Below are 14,235 nucleotides of genomic sequence, written 5' to 3' on the forward strand. Positions count from 1 at the left end.
TTCCTTATAACTTCAGCTGTGGATGGGTCAACTGTACTGTCAAATGATTTGCACATACTTTAATTTAAAATCCAGCAGTGTTGTACCTATAATAGGTACACTGATTCAAATCACACAGCTGCCACAATACATTACCTCGGAGTCTCATATCTGAACCCAAAGTTTCAGATTTTTGTCTGTGTCTGATGCAGTTATGAGAAGCAACCAACACCACAAATTAAGCCGAAACCTGTGAAGTTTTACAGATTCCTAGAAAGCTGCTACCCCTTGGTATATTAAAGCCCAGTTGGAGGAAACTCATCCCTCCCATCACTCCATCCCAAGTACCACAGCTTCTTGTGTCCCTCTGTCCTCCTGCCCTCCCTGCACAGCGCAGCACTGCTTCTTCCTGCAGAAAATGGCAATTCGCACAGCCTCTCTGCTTCGGCATCTCCTGCCAATAGTGAAGATCCTGTGCATCTCTCCACAGTTCCTTCTTTGGACTATACTTACTGATTAACTTTACATGTGGCACAATGCAGATAATATATTTTTTCATTGCTAAATGTATTGATCTTTGGAGCAGCTGGTTTGTTTCTCAGCTGAAGTACAGTTAAGAAGTAAAAGACTGCACAATTTCCTGAAGTACAGGAGATAGGTTCATGAAAATATACCACTGTGCAATGTGATGAAAAATCGCAATCCAACAAATCCCTTTATTTTCTCATGTGCAAATTTGAGATCAGAGGACCTAATTCTGTTAACTTGTACCGTAGTAAATCTGGAGTCATCTTGTGAACTTATTGCAGTGACAGGCAGGCTGGGAAGCGATCTCATCTTTTAAGAGCCAGATCCATTTTGTGCTGCCGTGTTTGCACAGCACGTAGCACAATAAAGTCCTACTGTGTGGCTTAGGGCTCCTAGGTACTGTAACAGTGTAAGCAGCAACAACAGCTGGGCTAAGGGAGAGAAGGACCCAGAGAGATTTAGGGATCCTTTTCTGAGCATATCATCAACGTTGTATTAATCAAAATACTTTGCTTTGTGGGTTACCCACCTTACAATCCTTACGGCTAATCCATGACAAATCTTGAGGTGCCTGTATCCCAGGAGAAATGGTTCAGATGGAGCCCTTGCTCGGTTCTTGCCTTATTAACATATTAGCTCCCTGCCACATGAGTGGTATTTTTGTATCGGTATATGACACACTGGAAAAGTTTATTTGTAAGTATTGGCGCTAACAATAAGGGCATTCTTCTGTCACCTGGTGATAAGCTTTCTTCCCTTCCACCATGGTCACATGGGATCTCTCTGTAGTCCTGTCAGCACACGTATAATTAAGGCAGTCGGCTGTCAAGGAATTGAAGAAAGACCGTGCATATTGAATGTAAATATTTTCTATACTTTATGGAACAAAAAATGATCAAAGATTGAATGACCTAATTGTGAGTAAGTCTCCGATGTTGATTTTATGAGAAAACCTGTTGCCCAGGAAGACTGGTGCAAGGTCATTCTGGTCCTGCAGCATTCTCCTTCTATATTCAAAAAAGGGGCTTTTTGCATGTATAACTCACAGCCTATGTGCAAAAAACCTGCTCCTGAACAATACTGCTGTTACATGTGTGTGGAAGTAAAAAGAAGGATGTTTATCCACAACTGCTGCTCAATCCTTTTGTATTTGCATGCCCAAATTTGAGTTCAGTGGACCTAATTCTTCTAGTTGGCACCATAATAATTCTGGTGCAAGACTGGTGAAGCCATTTTTGTGACACTCCTATGAAGTGGTCCCTCAGGAGGGGAGAGGGATCTGGAGTAAAAGTGCTCTTGTGATGCACTTCTGCACCCTCATGCAGCAGGACATGCTGTCTTTTTCCTTGGCTTGTCCCATGTCAGGCTCCTGCTGCCCCCTCACTTGAGAGGAGCTCAGCATCCCCCTGCTCCACAGCCTTCCCAGCACCTGCAAGGGGCTTCCACAGCTTCCCCTTCCTGCCTTACCTGCGGGAAAGTGCCAGGGCAGAGCTGCAGAGGTGCTGCCAGGGGAGACACTGAGGAGAGGGGAGAGGGAAGTTGCCAAAGCAGCAATCTCTGGATTTGGCTGCCTGCATTTCACTTACAAATCCAGCTGATAAAAAATGGTGTACATTCCCATGTATAATCTCTAGGTTATCTGAGGGTACAGGCTATCTGAGGACTCGCTTTTGCAGAAGAATAATTTTATCTCAGGTGGTGTGAGACTCAGGTTTCACACGTGAAAACACAGTAACACTGTAATTTGTTTGTCATGACGTGATAACTCATGCCTTCACTGCTCCCGTGTGCCAGGCAAAATTCCCCTCTCTGCACAGTGCGAGTGCAGAACTTGCGTTCCTTCGGAGTCCTCAAAATACTGCTTAAGTAACAAAGCAGCCTGTTACTCACTCCGTGCGTTGACACCGTTGTGTTTGTTGCTGTATTCTGTGCCAGCAACTTCACTTCCAAATGGAAGCATTGGATGTTGAGACATCTGGGGCCTGGCACTAAGGGCAAATGTAATATCCAAGGTGACTATCTTACCTGGGAGGAAGGAGGGATAGAACAGTCCTCTTGGAGCTGCTCACTCCATAGGGTGGGAAAGCCTGGGGAATTTGCACACGTAGATCTTGTAGACCTGCTCTGGCTGCTCCTCCAGTCAGCTGCTGTGGATCCCCCAATACTTCCTGTGTGGCCTAGAAGAGAGCTGCATTCGCACATTGCAATCTCTGTTCCTCCATGCTCTCATTGTGTTGCTGGATGTCTCCATCTGGGGTATATTTTTAGACTTCATACTTTCAAAAAATTTTATTTTTCTAATACATGTAGCTGCTTTGTCCATGTCATTACATAGAGAACCTCTCATGTTGTGTGGCTAGAGCTGTATACTTCAGTAGCTCAGCTGAAAAACCAAAGTCATCATCTTCCTTGTCCTCACCAAAGCAAAGTCCTGAAGCAAGGCAACCACTGCAGGCAACTAACATTGCAAAGCAACAGTTGCAAACACTACATTTTGCTTTACATTTTTGTGTCTATTAAAAGTACCAACTACATTTTTGTAAACTGGTCTTAAGACATAATTGATGAATAACCCATTCAACAAATAGTTTTTCCTTTTTCCTAAACCTTCAAGGACAAATCAGCCAAATTCTTACTGTAATGGTTAAGCCTCAGCAATGTCTCTTCTTGCTAATCCTCTCTCTCAAACTGTTTGGCTGTTGGTACACATAGCAGGTAGAAACAAGCCTACTTATCTTCCAAATATGCACTTGATGTTTCTGCATTCATTAAACTTTCCCTCATTCCACAAGGATTTCAGCAAGCTACTAATGTTCTCAAACTGGTCAAAAGCAATCGGCTGAACATAAAATCACAGGTTTGGGCTGTAATCATCACTTCAGTATCTTGCTCTTGCATTCTATAGAGACAGACATGTCTAAAATGAAAAAGCGAACATATTGAGTAAAATGGAGAATTATATTACTTTTAACAAAAGGTACATTTATTAAAAAACATGTTTTCTGTATGGAAACAGCATCTACCTGATATTTCTCATAGTTATTTCTTCCTGTTGAGAATAGTTTTTATTTCCTGGCATTATTATCTATCATGCAATAAGGATAATAGATGAGCCCTGACATAATTCAGGTATCAGATTTGATCAAGGCGATCTAATGACATAAACTGAAAGAACAACCGCTCTTGGGATTGCAACTTCAAGCCTGAAGTGGGATGCACTGGCTTTGTTTTGTTCATATAATGCCCTCCCCTGCCACCAGTAGAAAAGATTAGAAAGTTCCTTTGCAGAGCATCTTGTGTTTACCTTCACATTCCATCTAATATCATAATAGTGCTGCATCTAAGACAAAATGAGGCTTCTAAGATCTTCTGGATTGTCCTGTCCTCTGTGCACTTCTTCAGGAATTATCCTGTTCAATGCTCACAGTCACACAACCCCCCCCCCCCCCCCACACACACACACTTTCACACCTGATCTCAAGAAGAATGTTGATTTTGATGCAGAAATGGAACTGAAATAGATTGTTAGGTGGTTCATTGCAAGTTTATTAGTGTGGTTAAATACCATAATTCTTAGAAGTTATTATTTTAGAGGTTTAGAGGTAATTATTTTACCATTTTAGCATGTAAGCAGCAGGCAAGGAGGTCTGATTCTAAGACCCTAGGAGGACATTGCTCAGAGGGAGCCATGAAATGGTAATAGTACTTCTTTTGCTCTCCTCTTCACCAAAGTAAGGACAGTTTATTTCTTCCACCCAGCATCTTTGGTGGATGAGCATTGCAGAAAGGGGTGCTCCTGTGCAATCCCTGCCCTTACACTAGCATGTACTCACTAGAGCAGAATTCAGCTTAAAAGTCTTTTGATAGCCCAGGCCTTGGAGAGGGGAAAACATCCTGCTCATGTTTCCATCTTATTGTCTGTGTACAAACTTGAGGACAAAACATTCACGCCTTCATTATACATACACTTCAAGGCTAAAAACTCAAAGTTAAAAGCAGTGGTTGTTTTAAAGAAGGGAGGTATATCTCAACGGAAAAAATATCTGAACAAACAGGCCCTCCAGATTTACTTCTCTTCCTGGTACTCACTGTTTAAACCTATCAGTACAGAGAGAGAGGTGCAGCCCCAAAAGCTGTATTTAAAACAGTAGTTAAGGCCACGTATGTCCGACTAGAAAATCTGACAGGAGAAAGAGTAATAACAAAACTATCTTTTCTGAGTATCAGTGGTCAGCATAATTGTATAAGGGGCTGAGGATGATACAGTGGTTTTATAACATTTTACAGCTCTCAGTGGATGACAGCTCAAAGCCCTCTCTCTTGGGAAACCAAAGTCACTTGGTTTCCTCAGAAGTCCAGCTCTAGGTTATCAATCTACGGCCTTGACCTTCATTGTATTGGTGAGCTTCGAAGCTCACTGCGTGTTCATGACCTTGCCCTTGAAAATCAATTCAACAACTGCAGTACATTCAGTATTGGTTATCAGCTGGCAAAGCATCAGATACTGCTTGCTATTGGCTCTTCATACACTATGCTTCCTACAAGAAGTTGACATAAAGGCGTAACAGTCTGATCCTCATCAGAGATTCCCGTCCTTTGCCACTGAGCAATAAACCCCATGCTCTCAAGCCGCAATCTGGGTAATGCAGAGATGAATACAGTAATGATATGTCCATCTTTCCTGGTACTCTACACCATCTTGTGGCTAGCAGTAAAACACCAGCATATCCGCTGAAGTCTTTCACTTGTTTTTAGTGTTTTTCCCAATGAAAAATACGCAGATTGTCAGTGCAGACACATAAAATTTTGTGCCCTTTGCACAGCTGACGCAAATGTCTGCAGAGTGGCTTATGAGCCAGCAAAAGGGAAGACTATCGTTACAGATAAGTAGGCTGTTTCCAGGTCCTGTAACATATGTAAACTACCAGTCTATAGGAGATTCTCTTGCATTTCCATGTTTTTGGAACAAAACAGATATTCTAGGTTTTAAATATGGAAAAATGGTTAAGACTGTCCTGATCCCAATGATCTCTCCTGTCTCAAGAAATGTTGTTATCGGTCATTAAAGGTTTTCCCTTATTCTCCTGTAATTCCTTTATGTCTTTCAAATGAATCCTTTTAAACAGAATTACAAGTTTCATTGTCATCATTAGTATCATTATTATCACTTGAAAGTACGTCTTCCAGTATTTACAGCCCTCAGCCTCCTATAAACAGACATCGACGTTACATTTTCCAGAGCAAAGATTATTCCAGTGAAACTTATTTATGGTAAACACAAACTTTTTCCTTCACAGGAGCATGTTTTCTCCCATCCCCCAAGTCGGTATTTTCAAAGGAGCAGAAGGGAATGTGGTGTACAACCCCCCTTGGATTTCAGTGTGACAAGGATCTATCTTATGCTCCATGGAAAATTTCCGCCTACATATACAATATCAAAGCAGAGGTACCCTATGATAGGTTATCCCCTTACTGCCAGCTGAAGGGTTTCCTTCCCCAAACCTGTAACCACTCATAGAGGAAGGAGACTGGATGACCCTCAGTCTGATCCAGCATTGCCATTTCTCGTGCTTCTTTTCTTGCTCCCCCAGGAGGATTTGGGAGTTTCCCACAGGCCCTAGTTAATGTTCCTTTTCCTCAGTCCTTCATCGTGGCACTGCAGGGCAAGCTGGGTTAGCGCAGGGATTCCCATGGCACAGCTCCCGCCTGGGACCAGGGTACCTCCCTGGCCTTTGCTTTCAGTGGGGAAGGCAGAGCCAGGGGAGAAAGGGCACTTGAGACCTTTTGTATTAGCAAGCAAGCAAAACATGGTGAGGATGATGAAGTTGTGACACTCCTCTAATACTCTTTTAAACAGAAAAAATGGCCCCACAGGCTGGGTCCTCATCATCTGCCACCTCATCCCAGGAGAACAAAGAACAAATCACCAGACAGATGATGGCCAAGAGGGTGAAAATCATTGCAGAACTGATGCAGACAGAAAAAGACTATATCAATGACCTGGATCTCTGCATCAGGGAAGTGATTCAGCCTCTGAGAAACAAGCAGGTAAGCACCGGGGGCGGAGGATGAGGTGGTGACGCCAAGATCTGAATTCACCCACGTTCTGTTTACAGATAATCTTAATGCAAGCACAAATGTCAGCGTGAGAGTGGCATGGTGCCAGGAGTGGGTTCAGAGCTAACTTTCTGGAAAGGGGACATGCCAGCACTCCAGAGAGGAGAATGGGAAGGCAGATACACTTCTGACACTTTCACTGCACCCACATAAAGCCTGCATAAATGTACTTCCCTTGAGAGCAGCTTAGACCCTACCTCTTTTTATTCGTGCTCTCAGGCCTGGGCTGGAATAGGAGCTTCAGCTTCTCCATGCTGCAGTATAGGATGCTGTGTAATCATAACCCCTGGTACCATCCCCTGGCACACCATTACTGCCACCTCCAAAAGCAGTAACAACCAGTAACAACAAATATTTTCCACAATAACAACCTTGAATGATATGGATCTCCACATCAAGGTTAAATTCAGTCTTAAAGATGACTTCATCCAGCCTCTCAGACAGCTATGGTGAGAATATCAGACAGCCCAGTGAGCACGTATGAGATCTGCATCTTACTCAGCAAAGCTAAGCTTAAGAAGGATAGCTCAGAAATGATCTTTCAGGCAAAAGAGCTTATGGGCCAATGATACCCATTTTCCTTTTTAGCGGAGACTTCAAAGAGCACCTTTGCCTCAACAATATTGCAATTTCTAGAAAAACTGTGCAGTCACAAGCTAGGAATAGAAGAGGTTGTCCAGGGAAAGATTTATATTTGTGGAGCCTGCAACATAGGATTCATAAAGGCTGTACATATGGTATCTGCTGCTAATGCAGAATAAGAATCTTTTTAAATTGGCCTTTAACCAAGTATTTTGTATATATGGTTCCTTATGAAATAGGTCACAAAGTATCGGTGCATGTGCTGAAGTGAATGGCACTGACCCTACTTCTTTGGGAAACTCCGTGATCAGCTGAAACCCATGCTATTTAAGCTCCTGCAAAATTTTTCTTTTTTTTAAAAAAACCCACTTATCAGAGTTTGTTCCAACCTATTTTCAGCAGAGCTGGAATCTGCTAGTGTAACTTTAAGGACTTCTTGACTTCTTTTTCCTCCACACTTGCTTATCCACTTAGAAGAATTCTCCACTTGACTCTTTCCTCGGTCTGGCCAGCACTGAGTAAGAGCATTGTCTAGTTGAATTCACTGAGATTTTTAAGAAGTTTGCTGTATTTCTTTGCTCTTTTCAAGCCAACTGAAAACATATGTCCTGATTCTGTCCTTTGTCACTGTGTATGTAAGTATGTATATAAGCATATATGCACAATATATTTCCAAATACTATGTAGACATTATGCTGGAGCAGAGATCAGAAGTCCTTTGATAGATGTATACAGGAAAGTAATTTAGAGATTATAACTGTCTTAATTTAATAACCTCTGCGTTTTTGAAAGGCTTTCAAGAATGTTATATGGTTTTAAGACTGCTTCTCAGATAAACAACCATATTTGAAAGTTTGTAATGCATTTAGAGATGGATAGTATTTAAAAAATTGACCTAGCAATGAATCTGTTTCATATTTCCAAATGGATAAAAATTGTTTTAGCCCCTATAATAATTATAAAAAAATTAACTACATTAGCACTGAAAGTATAATGCTGATTCTGTTACAATAGCATGCAATTTGATCCTCCTGGCATCTGGTGAGCTGCTACGTAAGTAAGCAATTCTGTTTCTAATGGAGAGAGAGGTTCAGAGTGTATCAGTACGGATGACTCTAAATTGGTCTTGCCTTTATTCTCAATACAGTATTAGCACATTACCACTGGCTATCTCCAATTGTCCCTGAATATTAATTATTGCCCTGCTGTGCATGGAAATGAATAACTGATGTATGAAAAGTACGTGTTCTGAAAATTTTTTGTTTACTTTAAAATGAAGAGGGATACAGAGCCAAATTTTCTGTTGGTATAAATTGGTGCAGTTCACTGAAGTCAGTGTTGTCCTGCCAGTCTCTGTGGAAAGCTTCTTTGATTATATTAATGCCTATAATTGTAAATCTGTTTGTTTTAGTGGAAATTATATGGTCTTGATCGTACTTTTTGGATTTATGGGACACCTAATTTCAAATGGTACCACCATCTGTTGAAAGTCTACATACTTGATACCTGGCACCAACACACCCAGGTCTCAGCTTATGTAGCAGTTCATGCAGCCCCTAGGAGCAGCTGGTAATCAGGGAATCAAAAACTCTGTCAACTAGTCTTTTTCTCTATGGGAAAATAAATAAACATTTTAAAGCCAGCTAAAGATCTTTCCTTTATTCAGATGATAATATTTATTTCCTTCCTAGGTAAACACATTCAGATTAGGAATAGTTCAAAATAAGGTTAAAAGCACTTGATAAAATGCCTTTTGTTACACTAATCTGAAAACTGTATATGTGTCCTTGAAATCACAAGGAGGATGTTTATATGAGGTTTTGCAGAAGTGGTGTTTCCTGGAGTGTTGAACACTCAAGGCTTAGCAAGAGAAGGTCTATAAAACACAATGTCCTTCCTTATCCTTCGTCAGTAGCTGCTTAATATTTGTATTCCATTAGATTGTTCGCTTTGACGTCGATGGCTTGTTTAGCAACATTGAATCGGTCCATCAGATATCAGCCAAACTGCTGTCATTGTTGGAAGAAGCCACGGCAGATGTGGAGCCACCCATGCAAGTAATTGGTACGTTTACCGTCCTCTTGAGTTCTACAGAGCTACACGAAAGAATAAATATAACACTCTCCTGTCCTCTACCCTCATCAGACTTAACTAGTACCACTCCCAGAGACTAACATGCTACTAGCTGTCCGCAATAATATGTGAAACATGAAATGTGAAGTCTGTCCAGTGAGTCTACCGTACTCATATCAGACCTGATCAAGATGCTCTTATTCAAACCTTCTTTGAGGGGATTTTGAGGGGAAGGAGGGAATGAGAGTGAGTTTAGCATGAGTAAAAGCTGCAGCACTGAAGTTATGCCATATACTGATAATATCATTTTAATTTAGATAGATAGATATTGCCTAACTCTGCTGACACTTAGACCAGCTCTTATATTGCATATTTATAATTGTACCATTCAAGCAAAGCACTAAAAAAATGATTGGAATAATAAATACATCACAAAAAACCCCAAACATTGCAAACATATCTATAGGCAATATAATTCATGCAAGAGATGGTTAAGTGTGCTTAACAGGGACATGGTCAGCAAAGAAAGCTCTAATTGATATATTAAGTTTGTGGGAATCTGTGAAGGTATGTCTGTAGGGATTATGGGTATTTCTAGCAAATGGATTACCCCTGGATATACCACAGCAACCATATGCTCTGCAGTTCAGGACATGAATGTTAGGGCTGTGATCTATTCACTTGACACTCTGACACAGCTGGAGAGATTTAGGAAGTTACTGTTCATTGGCTCTTCCTTAACTGCTTCTTAAATGCAGAGGCAGTAGCTGAGCCACCTTAAAGGATCAGGTGAGCATTCTCAATTTGCTTCAGTGTAAAGTCCTCCAATTTAATTTAAAAAGCTTTCAGCTATGATTCAGAGGTCAGAGAGATTCTTTCCTCCCTAAATTGACCATATACCACAGGTAACATGTTATAGAAAGAACCCCTCTGCTTGCAAAAAAATGGAGCAAAAGATTATCAGTTGCCATTTGACTAAGCAACATGATTTTGAAGTATATGAGGCTTGGGAAAAGTATGAATCCTAGCACGTCTCAATCTGGTTTGCCAAGGCAACAGCTTAACGTAGTCTGATGAGACTGTGTTGTTTGGCGGTATTTCAATAAAAGTGCATCACGATGAGTCATACCCTTAATAAGCAATGTTCTATTCTAGCAGGAAGTGGCTTTCTTCACAGCAAAGGGAATCATCCTTTTAGTTCCCTGCCACATCCAGAAGACAGACAATTTCATCAGTTTGTTAGGGTGTTTCTCCAGAATCAGACAAAGAGTCATGAAAATGTATGGGATTTTGGATCAGAGTTGGCTAAATTATGACAAGGAAAGAAACTGGCAAATAAGGTGTGAGCAGTTCTTTCAAAGATTAAGACAAAAGCAGGGAGAATGACTGCGTCACTATAAACGGTAAGTTTGTCATCATCCTCTGAAAGTATAGGAGATGATTGTTTTGACTTCAGGATCCTCACAGTCAGTGTAAAGGTTGTTAAAGCCAATCTCTGGAAAACGTGGGCTGATGAGAATCTATTTAACATACCCATCATATTCTAACAGGTTTATGGTATTTAAACATCTTGCATTGAAAAACTCTTCTTTTAGAAGGCAACCCAGTCATGGTGAGGTTGAGGTATGCTCTGTGCATCTTAGGCTGTGTCCGTATTAACAAGTAGTGGGCTCCAACAGGAGCAGACATGTAGAGCAAAACGGTTGGTGCTAAGGACCTGATGTCCATACTACACATTTTAGGGGGTTTACTTCAGATTAGCTTTAGTCTGTACCTGTGGACTGAGAGGTCCCTTTTATGGCTGGACTTCATAAGATGTGCCTTCAGAGTGCATTTTCTGGTAACTGCCACCCCGAAAGAATCCAGTTTGTGTGTCTGTGACTGCTCCACTGTGCAAGCGAGGCATGGGAAACGGACAACTGAGAGCACTCTCCTAATCTGAGCTAAAATGCTAATGTAGACACATCTCTTGTGTTGTTTTGTCTTTTAAAGCTATGCACAGCAGAGATAAAATTGCCCTTTCCAGTTCTCTCTCACATTTTTTTTCCTCTCTGTTCTAGTCACTGTATGTGGAGGAATATGATGGTTTAGATCTTATCCAGGCTTTCATTATTTGACTCCTTCTTCCTCCATCTCCCACTGCTGTCGAAACAGAAAGCACCACTGAAAGCCATAGCGAGAAATTGTTTCTGTTGCTCAAGCCTTCTTCCTAGGATTTTCTCTTCAAGACTGTCTGACTATTGCACTCAAGAATAGGCATCAGACAAAGCTGGATTCATCAGAGTGTGCAAAAGATTCAGAGTATGTTTAAACCTGTACCCAAATACAATCCATTTTTGGCCCATATAGCAAGCTCCCACAGTGATATGCCTAGCTCAGCTGATTCAGGACATATGGCTTGGGACCAAGAAGGACCTGTCTATGAAATCAGCACATCATTTTTCTCATCATTTAGCATCAATGGAAATATTTGTCATTATGGGAAAATGCATTAATGAACAGATATTGCTCATCTCCTTCGTTATGGAGGAGAGGATGATAATTTTCAGCCTCTAGTGTATGCTGAAATGAACAGTAAGTCTATAGTTTGCATTTTTGCTACAGAAAACATAACCTCTCTCGAGAGGTTAGCATATTAAGGGCCATGCTAAGCACTCAGAGCTCCAGCTGAAGTTAGTGAAAACTGTGAGAGCTCAGCATCTCTGAAAATCAGGCCCCAAGGGAGCAGAATCACGGGAAAGCTTGTTATGATTTCCCTTACAATGCTGGTTAATAAAGGCCTGTATAGTGAGTTCATGGGAAAGCCAGGATGCAATGTGTGTTTTTAGCAGTCAGCATTAACATTTAGCACGAGATAGAGAAGACAGAGGTGAGAGACAGCTAGAGAACATTTGACTATAGGATGCTGGTGCTTTTCCGACTGTGGCCTTACAGTAACTAAAATGAACTTCTGTGGTCTTAGCTCAGTCATTGTTGTTCCCTTATTCACACCTTGAAACCAACATGCATTAGACAGCCCAGTTAACCTTTGCTGCTAGGGGAAAAAACCCAGAGCTGTGTTACTGTGGTAACTGAATCATTTTTCACTTTAAGACAGAGCAGTTCAATGCAATGTATTATGAAACAGCCCACTCTGGTCAGGATGAAACATGCAGGATGCCTGACAGCTTTGTGCTCACTCTGTGAATGAATAGAGAGCTCCCAATTAATGTGCTGTTCGGCTTTTAACTTCAATAATCATTGCTATAACTCAGCAGGAATGTTTAGAAAACATCTGACTGGTTACCATACAGATGTAATTTTTCAGTAAGTGCTTGAGACAGTAGTTTTCACTGTTGTTGCTGTTTATTATATGCATTTCCAAGGATGTTGATCAGGATGCTCTTACATATGGGTGTAAGAATGAATATCTCAGCAAAAGAGATGAAGCCTTTTCCACTTGCATAATATTTCTTACATACACAGAAACCAGCACAGGAATTTTAGGCTGAGAGAATTAGGCATCAGAATTAAATAGAAAATGGGTATATTACTACTTTAGTGCCTCTAAAAATCCCAACTGTTCTTTGAAGAAAAAATGGTGTTGTAGAGGACTGGAAATGTAAATATTTTTCCCCTTTCAGTTGTATATAAACCTAAATAGTGTATAAAAATGGCTGTAATCCACAGTGGTTTTATTTAATTAGGGGACAGGTGGAGGTTTTTTCCTCTGTCATGTGAAAAAAAAACCCTCTATTCTAGGCCATAACAATTGCCATTTCAGGATTCTGCAAAACAGATGATAAAAGTGAAATGGCTAATGGGAGATGGAGTCATTATTCCTGTTATAACTCATCTAAGTTCATATTCAGTTGAAAAAAAGTCAAAAGGAAAATTAACATGCTTACAGCCCAGAACAAAAAATGGTCACCCCTTAAGAGTTAAGCCCTCCTGTCTGGTTTTCATATAAAAGACATTAAGCTGTGGCAGTGAATTAGGGGGCTGCATATGAAGGGGTGCAGGGTGTGGAGATTTCGTCCCTTTTCCTAAGGGAATTTTTGTGCATTAACACTGATATAATGGTGTCCAGCTATGACAAAGATGAGCAGCTGAGAAATACATGTAATAAATAATGCACATAAACACGCAAGATCATTTCTAAGGAAAGTAAAGTGGAAACCAGCCTTTTTAGCTCACGGCTAATGTGATGGAATAATAAAACTCCTTCTGAGACGCTGTTGTCTGGCTTGACACGCTTTGTTTTTCTCTTTAACAGGGGAAGTGTTCTTGCAGATTAAAGGCCCACTAGAAGACACATATAAAATCTACTGCTATCGCCACGATGATGCACACACCATGCTGGAATCCTATGAAAAGGATGAAGAACTGAAGCAGCATTTAAGACACTGTGTACAGTCCTTAAAGTAAGATCTTTTCAAATGATGATTTCCGTCCATAGTCAGTTGCCTGGCAGGGAACATTTTAAATGGATGTAGATGAAAGGTCCCCTGTAAATCCAGAGTTTTATGAGGCTTGCTGGGAGCTCTGGCTTATGCTGCTTTCATGAAAAGATGACAAGCCAGGGGCCATGATTAGATTTCTTTCTCACTAAGATGGCCAAAAATAGCACAAGAAAGGTTGCAGTTCCTTTAGCTTCAGTGCCCCATACTGGCAAAAAAAATGCTGCATCATATAATGGGCTGTTGGGAGCACCTTGCCCAGCTCCTAGGAAGCATACTGCCCCCATTTTCAGCAATTCTATTGTTTGAACTAAAATAATATGCAATGGTGTTTCTGTGCCCCAGCTAGACTGTAAGGCCCCAGGGATTTGGAGTTATTGCAGTGCCAGATACCTCGTGGTGGGGATATTTGAAAGTGACTGGTGTTGAACGAAGCTGTCATGTCCAGACAGAGGAATTTGCTTAGTCTCTTTGCCTCCAGCTCCAGCTCCATAGAAAAATCCTCTTGAGAACTGGA

General features: G+C 41.0%; 1 protein-coding gene across 1 annotated transcript in view; it reads left to right on the forward strand.

Annotated features, from left to right (window-relative positions):
- Nucleotides 1-14,235, forward strand: part of ARHGEF38 (Rho guanine nucleotide exchange factor 38) — a 36,695-nt gene that overhangs the window by 4,138 nt on the left and 18,322 nt on the right. The window contains exons 2-4 of the mRNA XM_067297581.1: nucleotides 6,365-6,555; nucleotides 9,147-9,270; nucleotides 13,535-13,682. Of these exons, the coding sequence (XP_067153682.1) occupies nucleotides 6,365-6,555; nucleotides 9,147-9,270; nucleotides 13,535-13,682 (463 nt within the window). The remainder of the gene's footprint in view (nucleotides 1-6,364; nucleotides 6,556-9,146; nucleotides 9,271-13,534; nucleotides 13,683-14,235) is intronic.

The sequence above is a fragment of the Apteryx mantelli genome, chromosome 5 (assembly GCF_036417845.1).
Source record: "Apteryx mantelli isolate bAptMan1 chromosome 5, bAptMan1.hap1, whole genome shotgun sequence".
NCBI lineage: Eukaryota > Metazoa > Chordata > Aves > Apterygiformes > Apterygidae > Apteryx > Apteryx mantelli.